Source organism: Centropristis striata, chromosome 12 (assembly GCF_030273125.1).
Source record: "Centropristis striata isolate RG_2023a ecotype Rhode Island chromosome 12, C.striata_1.0, whole genome shotgun sequence".
Taxonomy (NCBI): domain Eukaryota; kingdom Metazoa; phylum Chordata; class Actinopteri; order Perciformes; family Serranidae; genus Centropristis; species Centropristis striata.
This window is the reverse complement of record NC_081528.1, coordinates 19905501-19924989: the sequence shown is the minus strand read 5'-3', so window position 1 is coordinate 19924989 and position 19489 is coordinate 19905501. Positions and strand designations below refer to the sequence as shown.

Genomic DNA, 19489 nt, shown 5'->3' with positions numbered 1-19489 from the left:
AGGATGTACGTCAAAGGGTTGTTGTCTGACCATGCAGTAAAATGCCTTCCTTTCAGCCAATGGGAGAACTTGTCTCATATGGCCCACTTCAAGGCAAGAAATTCTAGCCTGTGAGCCGGGTAGTTCAACTGGGATTTTGACAATGTTCTGCTGGCGAAGGCGACTGGCCTTGCCACTTTCTCACCATGTTGAAGCTGAGAAAGAACAGCTCCAATTCCATCAAATGAAGCATCTACAGCGAGAATGAAGGGCTTCTCGAAGTCTGGATGAGCTCGGGTCACACTGTGCGATAGTTCACGTTTCAGAGTGTCAAATGCATCCCGACACTCAGACGTCCAGTCATCTTCCAAGAGCTTCACTTGACTTGAGCGCTTGTTCACATGCATCCTCTTACGTCTGGTTTTTCCCCCAGTCTTTTGTTCCGAGAGGAGCTTGAAAAGGGGCCTCGCCTTAGTGGAGCAATCTTCGATAAAATGCTGATAATACAGCACCATCCCCAAGAATGACCGAATCTTTTTCTGTGAGGGAGTGACACCATCGCTGTCCATCAAGTCAGACACTTGTAGTTGGTTAATGGCTTCAACCTTTCCAGGATCTGTCTGCACCCCTGACTCAGAGATGACATGCCCGAGAAACTTTACGGATCTCCGCAGGAAGTGGCACTTTTTCTGCGCCAACTTGAGGTTATGGTTCTTCAGACGAGAGAACACCATCTCCAAACGCTCAAGTGCTATCTGCTCATTCGGCCCAAAGACCAAAAGATCGTCTAAGTAGCACAAGAGGCTGGTGAAATTCTCATCTCCAAAGATTGAGAGCATCATGCGCATGAATGTAGCTGGGCTGTTGGACAGACCCTGAGGCATCCGGTTGTATTCATGCAAGCCAAATGGGGATGAGAAGGCAGTATACTTCTTGTGGTCCTCATGCATGGGCACATTATAGAAGCCTGAGGTGAGGTCCATGGTGGAAAAGAAGACATTTCCCCCCAGTGCAGCAAGAGCATCAGCCTGATGAGGCAGCGGGTGCGCATCCTTTACTGTCCTAGCATTGAGCCATCTGAAATCTGTGCAGATGCGCAGATCTCCATTTTTCTTCCATACGAGGAAAAGGGGCGATGCGTACTCACTGAAGGACTTACGAATGATGCCTTTTTCCTCCATCTCATTGAGAGCTGTTCTCAGCTTCTCATAGTGGCTTGGTGGCACCCTGCGGTAGGGCAGACGGAATGGCTTCTCATCCACTAGATGTATCTTGTGCACAAAGTCAGTTGCCTCTCCACAGTCCATCTTATGTCGTGAAAAGATTGACTCATGTCTCTCAATGATCTGGAGAAGCCTGTCTCTCCAAAGGTCAGACACTGCACACGAATCTAAGTCCAGATCAGATAGACCAAGCTCGTGTAACACTTTCCTGACATCTTCCTTGGACCTCGGTGTCGCAGGACCAGCCATGGATTGAGAGTGAACTTGGATGTGGTCAGGTTGAGACAAATCTTCAGCTGCAACACAGGGAAACACATCTGCCAGTTTTGTGTTCCTCTTTAGCACTATGGGCTCGTTAGTGGGGTTGATGACTTTCATGGGCAGACAGTCGCCCCACAGAGGCGTAACAATCCTGCCAACCAAGACTTGTCTGGGTCTGCATCTTGCTTGGGTTGGTTCAACAATCACTGTACTGCCAACTGACATAGGTGCTGAGGCAGGAAGCATGCCCCACACGAGGTGTTCACTTTGTGGCTGCAGTGTCAAACGTCGTTGCAATTTCAGTGTGCCAACCTTGTCAGGCACTGTGTCACCCCTCCACCTCTCTGTGTTGGAAAGAAGAGAGAAGAAGTGATGGCAGTCTTCATCAAAGACGCTACTGGGCTCAGACATGAGCCGCCAATAGCCGTCAGTCTGTCTCATCAGTCGAATAATTGTCTTTATGGCATTGCTGCCCAAGATCATGTCATCAGTCTGACGACGAACATTGGAATGATCATTTTACAATCATACACCTCTACTTCCACATCACATACAGCTGAGGGCGTGACCTGATGACCCCCACATCCAATAATGACAACATCATCAGCAGAGCACTGTTTCATATCTGGATTTTGTTGTAGGAGGCGCTGCACAGCTGGTACACTTAACGTACATCCTGTCGAACCACTGTCCATCATCGCCTTCAGAGAAACACCTGCAGCAGTGACAGTGGTGTAGAACAAACTGTCTGACTCTTGAATTCTGTGCGTGCCTTGAAATATGGCAGTCTTGTCTGGGGGGACACTGGAACAGGCCGACGCAAAGACTGACTCAATGTCCTCAATATCACCTGTGGGAGGGACACCAATAGGATCCGCACCGTCCTCCCCTTGATGCAGATCCACTAGTTTCCCGACTGTGCAGATGCGGTGGATGACACCTGCACAGGGCAGCTGCGTCTGGAGTGATCAGGGGAGAAGCATTTAAAGCAGAGTCTCTTGTCACGGCAATGAGTGAGTGCAGAATGGCTTGCGTCCCCACAGACGGCACATGGTAAGTTATTCAGACCCTCAATCCTGGAGGGTTTCACTCTAGGATGTCTGGTGATATCAGCTTGGGTTGGAGTAGATCTCTCCAGCAGAACTTTCTCCAGCATGGTAATGACACGTTCAAGAGCAGCTAAGTCTGGTGACTTGGGTGTGCGAGAGTCTTTTGAATCAGGTGGAGGTGCTACAGTGTGAAGCACTTCAACTTTGTTCACATACACATTCTCGCTAGGCTTCCTACCCACAGCAGCAGCAGCACCCCACGAACCTCTCTCAGTGTGGTACTCATCCAGCACATCCTGAACCTCTACTGCAATCCACTTATCGATTGTCTTTGACCTGAAAGTCATGGCAAGCTCTTTGGAGGGACAATTCTTTATAAACATACGTGTCACCTTTAGGCTGGGGCAGTGTAGTTCCTTGCCCTGTTCTTTGAGGCGGTCAGCAGCGACGTCTGCTGCTTGGTTGAGCCTCAGCCAGTAGTCATATGCATCCTCATTACTCTTTGGCAGTGTAGTGTAAAAGTCTGCTAGGGGGAGAGGAGAACAAGGGACAGCAGCAAAATGTCTACGGAGGGTAGCATAAATGGCATCTGGGTTCAGAGTTACATCAATGCCAGAGTTCCTCATTGCAACTTTCACAACATCTTTAGCCCGACCTCTGAGGTGAATGAGTATTTCCTCAGCCTGCTGCTCTGGTTTGACATTGGTCCTCTTTATGTAATCCTTCATCAGGTCTTCCCATTCGTGCACATCTACAGTGTCTGAGTCGTCTCCTCTGAAGGTCGGAGGCTCTTTCACTTTCCTGTGAGGTGCTAGTTGAACATGTGACAGATCTAAACTGTGTGCAGACATGTTAGCTGGTGCAGTATGCACAGCAGGGGTGCTCGGTGTGGGTGCACTGAGTGTCGGGCTGAGGCGTGCAACTATACTATCTGCCAGCTGTTGGCCAACATGCTTAATTATGTCACTCATCTGACTGACTACATCAGGTGAAGGTGAAACAGTCTTGTGTGAGTGTAGCAGTAACCTGTGTACTCAGTGTAGGTATAGTGTGGTGGCCCTGAGAAGGAACCCTGCCTCCACCGGCCGAAGTGGCCTCAGCTAGAACCCGCTCACCCCCCATCACGTGAACAACATCCCCTTCAACAGGACTGTCAAACTGCAACACCATACCCCTGCCTCTACCCCTACCAATACCAAGAGGCGTACTAGTATTCCCCTGTATGTAGCTCATTTTCAAACCCCACTTGACAAATCTTATGAAACTAAACAAATACAGAAAAGAATACAACAACACAAAGAGACTGGTTGAGCAACAACGTGCACCAGTTATGTCATACACCGGTAGACACACTGTCCACCTGAAAGCGCAAGGTAGAAGCCGGCCAGCAAGATGGTCCCAGTCCGGGGTGAAGAGCCAACTCCAGACCAACGAGTCACGGCACCAATGTGACGGGTCACAGCTATCTGTGAGATGCAGCTCCGCACTACTGTTGCTCCTACAGACCACAGACGACGACCAGGTGGATTATGGGTGTTTTATTACTGTTCTTTCCTGCAACACAGCACACAGCCACAGTGGTGAGGGGAAGCCAACATGAATCTCGGGACAATCACAGTGAAGTCCTCTTTCCTCTGACTCAATTAATAATAAAATAAAATAAAATACAGAAACCTGTCCATATAAAATAAAAATAAAAGTTACATCCTGTGTGATCATATAGTATATTATTTCATAAATCATAGGTGAAAAATCCCAGCATAACCCTTACATAACATGAAATGTCTTTTATGAACACGTTCAACATTTAACATGACAAGTATAAAAATCACAAGTAGCTTATTAACTAATTCAATTCATTAACATAACTATTAACAAATGTGAGCCAAACAAACACCATGAAAAGTCACACAAAAAGTACACAACATATCACCTGCAACACAGCACACAGCCACAGTGGTGAGGGGAAGCCAACATGAATCTCGGGACAATCTGAACACCGGACACGAGGGAAAACATTTAAGCTAGTTTAACATCATGAACAAGTCTCTAAACAACATTTTACGGTCCGATAAATAACAATAAGTACTCAAAACTGTTAGAATAGGTCACAGTAAATACGTAACATAGCAAAATATTAGTATAAACATCTGGAACTAGAAGAAATTAATTAAATATCCCGGACCACACAAGAGGACGTCTTACCACAGTGAAGTCCTCTTTCCTCTGAGCAGAACCCACGCTAACCACTGCGCCAATAGATGGCGGTGTTGCACCTTTTTCTGCCATGCTTTAACTGGCATAGATCTACTCCATTACACATGTTACAATGAAGGCCCGCTATATATGTTGATAAGTACGAGTGTCAAAATGATTACGGTACTGTTATTGAAACTACTGTATATGGTCGATGTGTTTTGAGTTGTAGCAACATTTAGCAATGAACTTACTTGAGGTCTTTGGCCATACATCTCGTCTCCCATTCATTCGCTGCCGCGCTCCGAATCCTGCTCAAAGTCTTCTTCTTGTGAGAGTGAACGTACTACCAACATTAGCCTAATATCGCGCTCCCTGGCTTTGACCGCGTAAATAGGACGGTGATACACTGCATTACACGCACCAATGTTATCCTCAAATCATTATCATCATCATAGCGTATTTTTCATTATACTTTTTTAAATCACGTAGCCAAGTCTATTTACCCATCATCTCTTGTTAAACGTTTCAATAAGAGAAGCAGCTGGTTACACGGATTGTATTACTGTTACATTAATTTATCAATTAAAAATGTAAATCATAATAAGACATGCAGCAAGAGTGCAGCGGACGGGATGCGAACCGGCGTCCCATGGTTTAAAATGCAACAGATGGTAGCGTCCTTCACCACTGGACTATCGTGACACCACTGAACAGGTGAAAAATAAAAAACAATAAATATATATATATATATAAATAATAATTTAAAAAATATATATATATAATCTAAATTACGATAACTCTTTTTAGGACTACTTAAGATTAATTCTACATAAATATGCTGCGTCTTAAATAGGTGACGATTCAAATAGCTGGCTAATATGGTCAATTGGTGTATTTTAAGAGAGAAACAGTTTTATAAACAGACCATATACCCGCCCCGACAGAGCGCTCAAAAAGGCGAGGCAACGCACCTAAGACGGGCCACAATCTAGCTGTCTCCCTATTGGCTGGTGAAACACACTAGTTTAAGCGCAGGGCGGGACATCGTTCAGTCTGAGCAGACACCTCAACCTGAGAGGACGTGCGTGTTCTGAGTCCGAGCACAAAAGTTTTGAGAGCGCAGAGTTGAGATCTGAGCGCGTAGACTTTAGATTTGAGCGAGCACAGGACATATTTGAGTGCGAGCGAAATGTTTGTGTCCAAGCAGAAGAAATGTGAGCACAAGCATGTGATTTTTAAGTGCACGCATACATTTTGAAAGAAAGCAGCAGAAATCTGAGTGCGAGCGCAAAATGTGAGCATGAGGAGAACAAATCTGAGCATGAGAAAGACAAATTATGCTCTCAAACTGAAAATCTACGCTCTTGAATAAAGATAGGATAATTCTTCCATATATTTGGAGTATGTTGACATTACCCTAATCATTTTTTATTGGTTCTATTGGGCTTGTATTATGGGGAATCTATCGGAATATTCCTTGCATGTGTGTTTATACACTGTATAGAGTATATGTAAATGCAAGCTTGATGAAAATTTGTTATACAGTCAGTAATCAGTTTACCAGTGTGGACAGTATGTAGAAAATTATTTCCGTTACATCACTGCCAACATAAAAAAAATCTCAACCCCTGTATTATAAAACCCACAAGAAAAAGCAATAAACAGGTCTGAAGATAAGCAAAATCCACCACCGAAGGGAAGCTCCAGTCCATTTGCATTGCATGAGTGGAGCAAATTCACAAGCAAAACGCGCCATTGTTGTACGAATGATGCATCCTCACAGTAGCAAACCTAGAAAAGCACAGCCCTCAGGGGGAAATATGCGTCTACTATTTAAAAATATCCAGAGTGCATTTAATGCCGGAGGATGTCAGGACACTTATTTATAGGAACAAGGACAATACCCAAAGTTCATTTATTCAGCAAGAGCAGTCAGAAACATGTGCTTTTCATATTGTCTGAATCATATGGTACAGATGCGCCTGCTGAACCGTGTTTAACTGGTCAGACAAAACCCGTCTGTGTTGGGGGACAGTGCATCCTGCTGAGCAACTATCCAACTTTACTCTTGCCAGTTCGGACAGAGGTTAAAAGCATCAGCAGAAACCCAATGTTTCACTGCTGGTTGATACTTCACTCTGGATGAAAAAAAATTAAAATTAGGGCCGGGACTCGATTAAAAAAACGAATCTAATTAATTTGAGGCTTTGTAATTAATTAATCGAAATAAATCGCATTTAATCATATATAAATATTTGACCTGAGAACAGGTCAAATATTTATATGGAATATAGATTTTTAGTATACCATTGAATAATGACTGAATATATAAGCTTAAGCAACAAAAATATTGTTTATTTTTGTTCAAGTCCAACAGACCAGTGCAATTTTTGCCATTAAGTGTAGCAATAGCATATTTCGAAATATAGTACATTTCAGAAATTCAGGTAGCCTATAGGTAGGTAGACCTTCTGTAAACTATAATACTTTGGTTTTTTAAGTAAAACACAATCCACGCTAGCTACCACACTATCCGCTAGCTGCTATATGTTTAGCATTGAGGTGATACTTGAGGCTCGATGTGCTGTGGTGATATGTGAATTCCTTGTTGCATAGCAACACAACCATGCTCTTATCGACACTTCCATACGTTGGTTTTTTGTAACTAAATGTCCCATCATCCATGGGGCCAACCAAAGCGTCTCATCAGCTTCTTCCTTCATGTTCACTGTGGTTTGTTGTTGTCTGAACTCATGAACGCTAGTTGGTGCTCCAGTATAATCGGTCCGCCTGAAACTCATCCAGTGAGAAACGTTCTGCGGTGCAAAAATAAGTGTGATTAAAATGTGTCAATTTTTTTAACGTGTTCATTTTTGTGTAATTAATTGATCTTAATTTACGCATTAAAGTCCCGGCCCTATTTAAAATACATGTGATCAAAGCCGTAGAGTGGGATTTCTCCATATAAATGTGGTTGCGGTGTTGTATAAGTACTTTTACTTAAGTAAAAGATCTGAATACTTCTTTCACCACTGCCTTTGACCACATGTAACTTTTTAATTTGGTGGAAATCAAATCATTGACCAAACTCTTCACAGTCAGCGAAACTGAAGTCGATGTCTCTGTAAACTGTGAATTATTTTTCATTGCTTTTACACAAAATGCAGTCAGTAGCAATATTTTTTCCAAAAATCCATTAACTCTTTCTCACCTGCAAAACACTGTATATCTACAGTACATAAAAAAAAAAAAATGCTCCATACGGTTTTCAAAATGGTCATTCAAAGCAGAATGAGAGCAAATGTTAGAAAAACTGAGTAGAATATTTACAGTAAAAATAAAGAAGTGAAGCTGCAAATTCACACTCAAGCCCTTGCTAAACAAGTTTACACAATGCTGATTAATTAAGCCTTTTGTTGCCAAGGAAAGCTTTCTGTATTTGACAGTATACCAGAGTTATGGTGTCTGACGCCTGTGGCGACTTTCCTGCACAGGAACACTGTGTTTTATTTGACATGAAAAACATGATCGATTTAAAGTGATAAGACCTTTTTTTTTTCTTAAAACCTCAGAACAGTTTATAAAGTAGTTGAATGATCCCCGCCTTTACAAAATTAAAACACTGCTTACATAAAAGCATCAATACAAATAATGTAATAATATATTTAGAATATATAAAAGAATCTGAGTGGGTCCATTCTGCATAACAAGTACTTTAAGTACATTTTGATGCTGATACTTTTGTACTTGTACTTCAGTAAGGGATCTGAATACTTCTTCCACCACTGTTGAATACATATGTTACCTCTTCTTAAACAGATGTATATATGATGTAAACCAACCAAGAAACTCCTGGATGTTTTACACAAGAAAATGTGATCTTAAGATCTAAATGTTCTATTTTTTCATTTTTTTTTAACTCCCACTGAAAAAATAACCAATGAACACATTTCGTTATGGTGCTCACAACAAAACGACAGGATCAGTTAGATTTGACATAAAAAAATTAAAAAATAATTTAAAAAAGCAGCTTTTAAGCTTTAACATAAAAGTGCTAAGCTTATAGTCGTAGTTGGATGACAAATTTTTGGGGTGGAAAACAAATTAGTAGCAGAAGTGTGAATATGAACAGAAGTGAGCTGCCTCGCAGTCACACTAATGATGATGTGGAACTGTGCTTTCTGCATTCACTCTCTGCAGCCTGGTGTGATTTCAGTGAAAGTGACAGAAACCAATTGCTGCATTTTTAAAAAAGATTGGTATTGCTTCAACATTAGAAACAGACAACAGTAAAAGTATGAAAAATAAATGCTGGATTAAACCAGTTCGGATTACAATTTAGTTACATTAAAGTCTCTATGTTGGAGGAAAAATAGCACTTTTTGCTTGTGGAAGCAATAGGCCTGTTTAGCCAATAAATAGCTGTGGTGATATTGTATTCTCTATAAATAAATTCAAGAGAAATGTGCAGCCTAAACCCACACAGTAATTCATTCATTGTTGAAACGATTACAGTTGGGTTTTTTTCTCCCCTGAAACCTTCTAGTAGCCCCAAGGGGACATGTGGGTTCATCTCGAAAACCTCTGCCCTAGATTCATCTTTTCCATCTTTATCATTTGATTATCAGTGGGAGCTGTGAAACGTTTCAACTCACATCCCTCGCTCCCTGCAATAAGACACAGCAGAGTGCTCTTTGTGATAGGTTTAAATGTCGCACACCTTAGGAAAGACATCTAAAGGCTAAATCAACATTATACCTTCATATGGGAGCCGAGCATTTTGTGTACGATCTAGTGCAATCAGTGGTAACAGGTCTGCAACTGATTTAATCAGAGCTGAAACTGTGTCTGACAGGTGGGGTTTTTTTAGGCATTAGTTTGTGGTCTTGTTATAGTGGATGAACTGCATTACATTACACAGGTGCTCCTTTATTTTGTCCACGCCCCATTGCTGCCTTTAAGGGGACAATGACCCAACACAACCAACAACATGTCCAACCTAAATGACAGAATAGACAGCTTTTTCCACCCTGACAGCACATATGAGTGGCTCATGGTACCGGATCCTTCTAGAAATAGCACACATGTCATTTTACGGACACGTGTGGTTTTCGTTTGTAAAAAAGGCTGCAGTGAATTTAGGCTACAAAACCACTGACTTTTTTTTGGCCAAAAAAACCTGCTGGTTAGGCATTATAAAAGACAGTTTAAACTGTAACTGTAATAAATGTACGTAAATGCCAGAAGTGAAATAGTTATGAGGGTGACGTGAACCACGAATGTTACGAGAACAACGGAAGTTACGCGAACGGCCGGAGTTACGCGAACGACGGGAGTTACGCGAACGACGGGAGTTGCGCGAATGGCGGAAGTTACACGAACAACGGAAGTTACGCAAACAACGGAAGTTAAGAGAACGGAAGTTACGCGAACGACGGAAGTTACGCGAACGACGGAAGTTACGCGAACAACGGAAGTTACGCAAACAAAATTAACACTCCAGGCAATAGAAAAAATATGTGTTTTGATGTATTTTTGGCTGACAGAACTCCAAGAGCAAAACTAGCGTTAATAAAGCAGACAATCAGAGACAAGTGTCTCACGCCCTTAGTGTGAATTCATTATCATTCATCATTCATTATCTTTAACCACTTATCTGGTCGTGGGGGGCTAGAGCTGATCCCAGCTCACATTGGGCGAGAGGCGGAGTTCACCCTGGACAGGTCTCCAGACTATCACTGGGCTGACACAGAGACAGACAATCACGCTCTCATTCACTCCTACGGGCAATTTAGAGTCACCAATTAAATCTAAGTGCATGTTTTTGGACTGTGGGAGGAAGCCTGAGAACCCGGAGAGAACCCACACTGACACGGGGAGAACGTGCAAACTTCCGTGTGGATCAACACATTTAATAGAACTGAATCCTATTTTATCCGTGACGAATGAGGAGTTTTCTATATCATCAAGCATGTTATTACTTGTTTGTATTAAAAGGACAAAAACATACTAATTACCAGTATCCAATCATTCCCATCATAGACACTAACATTAACTATCCCTGTAACACACTGCCCACAAAATCGCATAATCACATTGACCAGTATAACGAGGTATTGACTTAGTCTTGTTGATTTTGTGAAGAATTGTCCTTCAACCCATACACCCACATAGTGTGTATGTTCCTACATGACCCACATAACAGTCACATATTTAAACACATGGTTGACATGAAATGGTCAGGACTTTGTCGCTCTTTATACTACATTACTTGATTTTCTCTTTTGCTCATAATTACTACAGCCATTAGAGGTCCCCCACCTAACAGAAAACAGGAATCATAAGCTGCTTGTACAAATGAGCTATAGGGGCGTTCTTTGGGGGCAAAGACAGTCTGTTTTAATTGCTGTTTTCTTTGGAGTGAACAAAAAAAATGTCTTTGAATTATCACATGGAAGAGTAACAAACAGAGATGTGGGACAATACATCCACTACAGTAAGTGAAATGATTATAAGGCAAAATACTTTTTGTAATGTTTGTATGTATGAAGTTAATGTGTAATGAAGCTGTAAATAAATTAATGAATATTTGAAGACTCATAGAGAGAGAACTGACATACAGTAGGCTTTATGTATATATTAGATACATTGCCATTCAAGCTCTTTTTTTTTAAGTGGCACAATACTTGAACCATGAAAACCGACTGCCAGAATATCCTGTATGTCTGAATGAACACACTCATGCAGCTGTGATGAGGCTCCTTTTCAGCCATTATAACCATGTTATAAGCCAAGGCTCAGTGAAGCGTTAACATGCTTTTCCCACAGATGAGACATAAAGATGTGTCTACAATGTGGAAAACTCCATCTGATGTCATTTTTCTATTCTCAGACTGAATTCTGGAGCTCCTGTGTGTACATTAATGGGTACAGTGTGGTACTACATCTTGAGTGTTGGAAGTTAAGCTCCCGCCGGGGCCAAATCTGATAAAGATGTATGAGCTCATGGTACTTCGGATGAAAGCGTCTAATTTAAGTTCAAATGTTTTATTTATTTGTTGGTTCGCTGATGTCCCCTAAGTCTGCCTTTGACACACTCAGAGCTGTCTATTGGATGAGAATCATTAGATAATGTAGTCAAAATCAATATAGTTTATAGATTCAATTCTTAAAATCTCCAGTGGACGACAAAAATGTGAAAAGTGTCAGGGCCAAATAAACCATATGTCATGGAAACAGGCCATGAAATTCATTATGGTTCTTAAAGAAGGATACTGAGCCACGGGCCAAAAATGTATGCCCTTCCTACACAGTAAATGAGCTTGCAGCTCCATCTCTGTAGGTCCAGTTGTACAGGCTCAGCGCTGCCAAGCTAAAGGAGGTCTGTTCCCCATATGGCAGCTCCTGGACTGGGCTGATGGCCCCAGGAATTTGAATTTCAAATGGAACCAAATCCTAAGGGAGGAGCTCAGCTTTGGGGTGAGGGGCCAGCTGGAAATGAGATGCCAAACATGGCGGATGATGGGAGAGAGGTGAGGATGGAGAGGGAGGCACTGTAGCGCACTGAGGCCACAAGAAAAGATGCTCATCAACACACAAAATGCACCGTCTGCTGCACAGAGTGAAGATATTTAAGCCTGTCGTGCTTATTAAATTTGAAATGCATCAAATGGCACAGAAGCTCAGGAAAATCATTTTTAAATATTGTACATTATAAACCATATGATTACATTTTATATTAAATTATATATATATATATATGTATGTATGTATATATATATCAAATTTATATCATATATCACGTTTCATATATATAGATTGTATTTTATATTAAATATTTTATATATACATATGTGTGTGTGTGTGTGTGTGTGTGTGTGTGTGTGAATGTGTGAATGTGTGTGTGTAATGATTTTGTCAAAGAAAAACCATGGAAAAAGGCTAGATATCAGCTCATAAATTAAACTCTTATGAGCTATTTCTGTTATTATCATTTTTTTTGTCCAAACAAATGTACCTTTAGTTGTACCAGGCATTTAAATGAACAAGAAATTAAAGCAAACAAGACTGTATTTGATATCACAATGTGACAAATCAAAGGAGTTTCAAGGAACATATTCTTTATGTTTTTAGACAAAATGTAAATCAAAGAAGGAGGTGAAATGCTTTCTAGTTGACCTCTTGAGGAGTATTTAAATGTATCCAGCTTAAGATATGCCATGACAGATTTCCATTGATTAACACTAACCATCCTGCCAATAATGATAGACAGAGTGAGACTTTCAGGCTGTGCTCACATAGACTGTATTAAAGTAATGGACGAAAAAGGAGGAGGCAACTCCAGTGGTTGCAAAAAGGAGTCCAATTGTATATAAGTATGAGGAAAAAATCCCTATTTCTCACTAAATTATTACTTTAGTAAACATTTTCCTAAGCAGTTTATGGTCTCAGTCGCTAGTGGCAACAACATAATTACATAGTAATCAACTAGAAGCTTTGGAAACTTTGCCTGTTTTACTCTCTTCTATGCAACTTCCCTGAACACCTAGTGAAATGTAATGAACCCAGGGGTAACTTTGTGTTGCAGTTAGCTAACCAAGCTTGCTAGCAATAACTTAACTTGCTCCTCCCCAGGTCAACCCTCTTGTCCAAATATGGTCACTTCTGGCTCCAAAAATGTAAGATGGCAATGGCCAAAATACCAAATTTGAGGTTTCAAATAGGACCTCTGTTGCCAAATTCTCATTTGTTTATCAATCTGTGCTGTGGAATGACATAAAAAATCTAACAGAATCATGTTCCTCTTTAAATACTTTTAAGACCAAGCTCAAAAAATCCCTATAGATGTTCTACACCTTTGTATTATTTGTTTTGTTTATATTTTGTTTGTATTTTTTATTTTCATCTAGCTATGTAATTTAAGTAAAGTATAGTTACTTATAGGTTTAAGAGGGAGGGTCGCGTATAACCCATTGGGCTTTTTTTTTTTTTAAAGCCTCCCGCACTCTACCCCAGTTCTTTTGTTCTAGACTTGGTTTTTACAAAAGACTCGAAGCAACTGAATACAGTTTACCATTTATTGAAGAATAATAGCCAAATGCAATGAGCAGCTGGACTCTCCTGCGTCATGCTGGGAATCACAAACAAGTTAGAGTGCCAACAAGTTCCTCAGTTCACAGTTTTCTTCTGTGTGTGGGCCCCAACCTCACCCTAGGTTGGACTTTTTCGCGATTGATCAATTTAGGATGACGATGGCAGTAGCCAGTCCATACCAGTCACCCTGTGGTTATGTCATTTCAAAACTATGGTGTTATGCATGTATGTTTCTTACTTCCCTTTTTTGAGGCATATGTGGGTGCAGGGTGCAGCTATTTCTTTCTGAAATAGCTGCACCCTGACCTAATTCCAACGAGTTTTCAGGAAAGGTTCAATAAGAGGGCACGATGTGATCTCTTAACCAACAGCCAAATAGAAAAAGTGAGTCTTGCTCAGGATGAGGGCAGGATGTGCCCCTTGACCTGCAGTTCAATAAAGGAACTAAACTTTAAATGTTCATTGAGCACTTTTCTGCAAAGTCACGTTTGCACATTTTTTTTTAACAAACACTTCAGTTACAGCTAAGCTAAGATAAGATAAGATAAGCTAATCTAAATATCCCTATCCTTCACAACCATGCAGCACACAGTACATTTCTTCCGATATCTGACAGATCCAGTGGGCATTTCACAGAACAAATTCAAACGAGAACAGAGCCCTCTGCAGGGTTAAATGTGGCCAGTTTGGCTGATGTGACTTTCCAGGAAGTGCAGTGAGTGTTATATAAGCTAAATGTTTTGTGCACAGAGTGTGTTTGTCAGTTTATTCTTGAGGGGATTGTTGCCAAAGGTTATCAGTGATATGAATCTGATGTCAAATGAAGTGTTTTCACTCCAAATAAGCCATCAACCATTTAAAAAAGAGACATGCTGTTTCATAATAAATGGGAGCTCAAAACATCCAAATGAGTAAGCGAGATGGTGTCATCTAAAAAAGTGCAGATATTAGATGATGAAGTTCTGTACATCCAAGGAATAGCAGATCATTTTCTTACCCCCAAGACCTGGCCGTAGACGGTTGTCATATCCATCGAGCAGGCTGTCCAGGATCCGTGTAAACAGGGTGATGTTGGTTTTAAAGGCATCAGATTGGGCATCGGCATTCACTGACCTAGTTGACGGACAATAACATGATCAGCTAAGGGACACTTCAACAAACAGGAATTTGTTTGATTAAATTTTAAATGTATTTAGAGTCATAACTGATTTCCACAGAGGCCTGATTTATGGGGGGGGGGGGGTTGTTATTAACTGGCAGAGACTTCATACATGCCCACACAGACACACATACACATTGTTTTTTCATCCACATGGATGACCCAGTTCAAGGCAGAACATTTGTGAGCCATCTGATCTTGGAGCCAAAACACAACTGAATATGCAAATGTAATCAGAGCTAGAGATTCATGGTAAATAAATTCAGATAAGGTCCTACATTAAAGCTTGTTATATCACTGTCAACAGCTCTGGTGTAACAGCCACAGGTCATGGGCATATTTTACTGTAAGCAGGGAATGTCCATACAATATTTTACACATCTGAGTATTTTTTGTTTGGACAATATTTCCAGTAATTATCAAGTGTTAGATTAATTTAGCCTACTTTTAATGGTATAACCTAATGGAATAGGAATATTGTATGTTTTATTTTAAAGCACAGTATATCCTCTAATATAGCAACTGTTTAAAACACAGTGTCAGAAATCAAATTTATAATTCTGTAATGTAATTTAGCAGATTATCCAAAGTTACGTACATCAACCTCTGTTAGCATGTGTAAGTCACTGAGGTAACTATAGATTAGGGGTCTCAAACTCAAATTATCTGCGGGCCGCTGGAGGCAGAATCAAAATAACCAAAAAATACAAAAAATGACTAAAAAAAGACACAAAATTACTAAAAAAAGACACAAAATTACAAAAAAGACACAAAAAGACTGAAAAAACACTAAATTACTTAAAAAGAGACAAAATGACAAAAAAGACACAAAATGACAAAAAAATACACAGAATTGCCAAAAATGACAAAATTATTAAAAAAAGAGACAAAATTATTTTTAAAAGAAACAAAATAACCGAAAAGATACCAAATTTACACAAAAAAAGATGAAAATGACCAAAAAAAAGACACAGAATTACCAAAAAAGACACAAAATTACAAAAAAAGTAATTAAAGGGACCTTCCACACACAACATGGTAAAGTACCATTCATATAAAACATTGAACATTGAACTTTCATATCAAGGTGGGGGCCACAAAATATCGTCCCGAGGGCCACAATCGGCCCACGGGCCGTGAGTTTGAGACCCATGCTATAGATGAAAATGATAATTAATACATTTAAATAATAGACAATCATTTAAACCTCCATAATGTGTGGATTTAATGCTTATTTATAGTCATGGGAAAAAATGATTAGACCACCCATTGTTTTCTTCAGTTTCTTGTTCATTTTAATGCCTGGTACAACTAAATGCACATTTGTTTGGACAAATATAATGATAACAACAAAAATATAGTCATTTTCTATGTTTTTTTTATAATTACCTAAATTATTATCAAGAAAACCATGGAACATGTCTAGATATAAGCTCTTAAATTAAACTATTATGAGCTATTTTTGTTGTTATCATTATATTTGTGCAAACAAATGTACCTTTAGTTGTACCAGGCATTAAAATGAACAAGAAACTGAAGAAAACAATGGGTGGTCTAATCATTTTTTCCCATGACTGTATATAAGGACAAGTATGTAGCCTAGCATAAACAGATGCTACACACCGCAGCATTTAAAGCTTATGCTACGACTAATACACAAGACTGTACAAAACACAAACCAAACAATAGAAAATTTGCTGTGTTCATGTTTAAAAAAAAAAAAGAATAAAAATTTCCAGAAACGCAATACTACGTTTCTTTTTGGTTTTACTTTAGTTTTGTTACTTACAACATTAACGATGGTTCTGTTATTCAGGTGTTATAGGTTCCTTTAATACCAGGAACCTGAAATCAAAGCAGTTAGAGCTGCAATGATGTATCAAACGATTGATTATTCAATGAACAATAAATTGTTAAAAACATAATCTGTACATTGATTTATAATAAAATCGGTTGCAACCCTGAAAGCAGCTAAGCAGAATTCTTCCTGATTTAATGACAACCTATTATTTACACATTTGCTTTGAGTAAAATCATTTTGACAGTAAAAAGCCTTTTTTAGGCCCACCACTGTGACATGTCAAAATGTCTCCTGAAAAAAAGGCAGCCAGCACTACAAGATGGACAATTTGGCCGTACCAGTTTTTTTTTTTTTTTTTAAGAATCTACAGTACACATTGGTGGGGACATAGTGGGTATTACATTCAGCAGCCTTATTTAAATTACCCCTCATGCTTCTGAACCTGGCTTTCCTTTCTTCTTTTGTCAACTGTCCTCTAGTGTGAGCACTCAAATGACCTACGCTGTCACTCCTACTATCAAAAGACACCTTTACACCTGATGTGATAATGTGAGATGTCCTCTGATAAAACAGCGGGTGCCGGCCAGAAGTAAGAATGAAGGTGTAAAGCACCTAGACAGGCCTCAGATATTACATTTTTTAAATAATATCCACTGATAGCTGTATTCTCCTTGCAGTTGCAACTGCCCCTGTGAAGAAGCCCCTGGCCCCTGCTGTGACCCATGTGTCAAATTAATAATAAAATGATACATTTATAACGAACAACAATGGAACAATCCTCACCTATTTTTTGTTCAAACAATATGTCATTGTACACAAAAGGAACCCAGAATGTATACATTATATATATAAACGGCAAAGATGATTTTGAAGCATTCAAAACCTTTATTTTAGCATATTCAAACATCTCATTAAAGTATATTTGGAGGATACAAATACATGTATGTATATAGACTAGACTATATAGACTGTATATATATATATATATATATATATATATACACTACAAATATAGCCTATAATAATTGTGCACAAAAATGATAAATGTCATTGTCATAAGTCTCATTGTTTAAATCAATATATTTGTATCTTCCAAATGTTAAGTGAGATGTTCAAATAAGCTAAAATAAAGGTTTTGAATGCTTTATTTGCATATTTGCCATTTTTCTATGTGCCCCTCTGATTAAACACTGGCCCCCACAGTAAAATCGGTCTAGAACCGCCACTGTCTCCTTGAAAAACAGACCCCAAAAAGCATTTCAAGGTTGATATTGGCTGTATAGATGCTAAATTAGAGTAGATTAGAAAATAAAATCCAAGCTGGTCAATGAGATTTTAATAGCATAACACTATGGTTGGGTGGTTCAGGCCTACTACACCTGCAATAGGCTGGATAATTACCCACATGCCCTGGGGGTTATTTTTATGGTCAGGCTGGATACTGCAGGCAGTAAACTGGCTCTCCTCCTGCGCATTGACTGTCCTCTGATAATGAGTCGGCTGTGATAAAAACTTGATAAATGGAGACCTCCAGCCTGTCCCCGGAGACACAGCGAGTGATCCCCCCGACCTCCAGCTTCACACTATCACCGCTTCAAGGCGTCTCCCATTCAAAAAACACTCACCTGGTTTTCCAAAGAGCTGTGAGCGCCAGCAGGCAGATGAGAAGTAGAGGAGCGCTCTCTCTGCTCCACATGGCTGCTTCAACACCTACACACAGCAGGCTGAAATGAATGGAGGCTCAATTTAACCGGCTTGACATGCCAGTGGATTTATATGTGACCCCAGAGCCATTATATCCATCACTTATTTCTGGGGATTCCCTTCAGCACGCGAAGAAAAAAAAAAATAGACGAAGAAGAAGCAGCAGCAGCATCTGACAGCAATTAGTATTCACTGACACGTCCCACGCCTCCACTCACTGAACATTACTGTTACCAAAAATATTGGATCAAGTCAACACCGATACAAAGCTGTATTTAGACGACATAAAATCATTAAATGCAGGAAATATGACAGAAATTGTGCGATCAAGCTCCTCTCCCACGCTTTCCAGCATCTCCCCACTAAGAAATAATGATCAAATAAACGTTTTCTTTGTGTCTGAGGAGGGGGATAAAAAACTGACTCACCTCAAGTGCAGAAAGTACCTGCTGCAGCTGGAATCGTCGAAGATGCAAGAAAGTTAAAGGCAAATCACCGCTCTCTCCTGTTTTGATGCGACTGAATGAGTGCAAGTGTGTCATGAGAACAAAGCTGCGAGCATTGATAAATCATAGTCCCAGCCAGCAGCAGGCATGCACCCGGAATGCATTGGCTTTCATAGTGTCCCCAAAAAAAATGAAGAAAAAAATTATAGGATAGAACAATGAAATGGTAAGAAATTAAATTATTATTATAAAAAAAATTAAAAAGCAGCTGTTGTGGGAGCTGATCCTGACTTCAAATGTCTCTGTTCGGCACCCCCCTCCTCAGCTGGTTAAAAAAAAAAGCTCGATGTGAATCGTGATAAGCAAGAAGCACATCTCAGTCTCCCTCATCTCCACACAAAAACTACAAAGGCTGAGGAGGAGAAACACTGGGTCCTAGAGGTAGTTTGGTATGCATTGAGCCCTCCTTCACGCAGCCTGCAGCCGAGACCTTGGTATGTGAGGGTGTTAATGAACAATGTTTCCACTCACAGTCAATATATAGTGCCATATTGATTATGCAAACGCTTCCTCGC

General features: G+C 40.0%; 1 protein-coding gene across 4 annotated transcripts in view; it reads right to left on the bottom strand.

The window, feature by feature from the left end:
• LOC131981543 (gamma-aminobutyric acid receptor subunit alpha-2) overlaps positions 1-19276 on the bottom strand; it is a 63327-nt gene extending 44051 nt beyond the window's left edge. The window contains exons 1-3 of one of the 4 annotated variants that reach the window (XM_059345872.1): positions 18897-19276; positions 18390-18488; positions 14802-14917 (exon numbers count right to left, since the gene is read on the bottom strand). In XM_059345872.1, the coding sequence (XP_059201855.1) occupies positions 14802-14917; positions 18390-18460 (187 nt within the window). In that variant the 5' untranslated portion in view covers positions 18461-18488; positions 18897-19276. Of the gene's footprint in view, positions 1-4962; positions 4999-14801; positions 14918-18389; positions 18810-18896 lie in introns of those variants that run through there. The other 3 variants (XM_059345874.1, XM_059345873.1, XM_059345875.1) reach the window with 3 other exon arrangements.
• Positions 19277-19489: the final 213 nt, after the last annotated feature.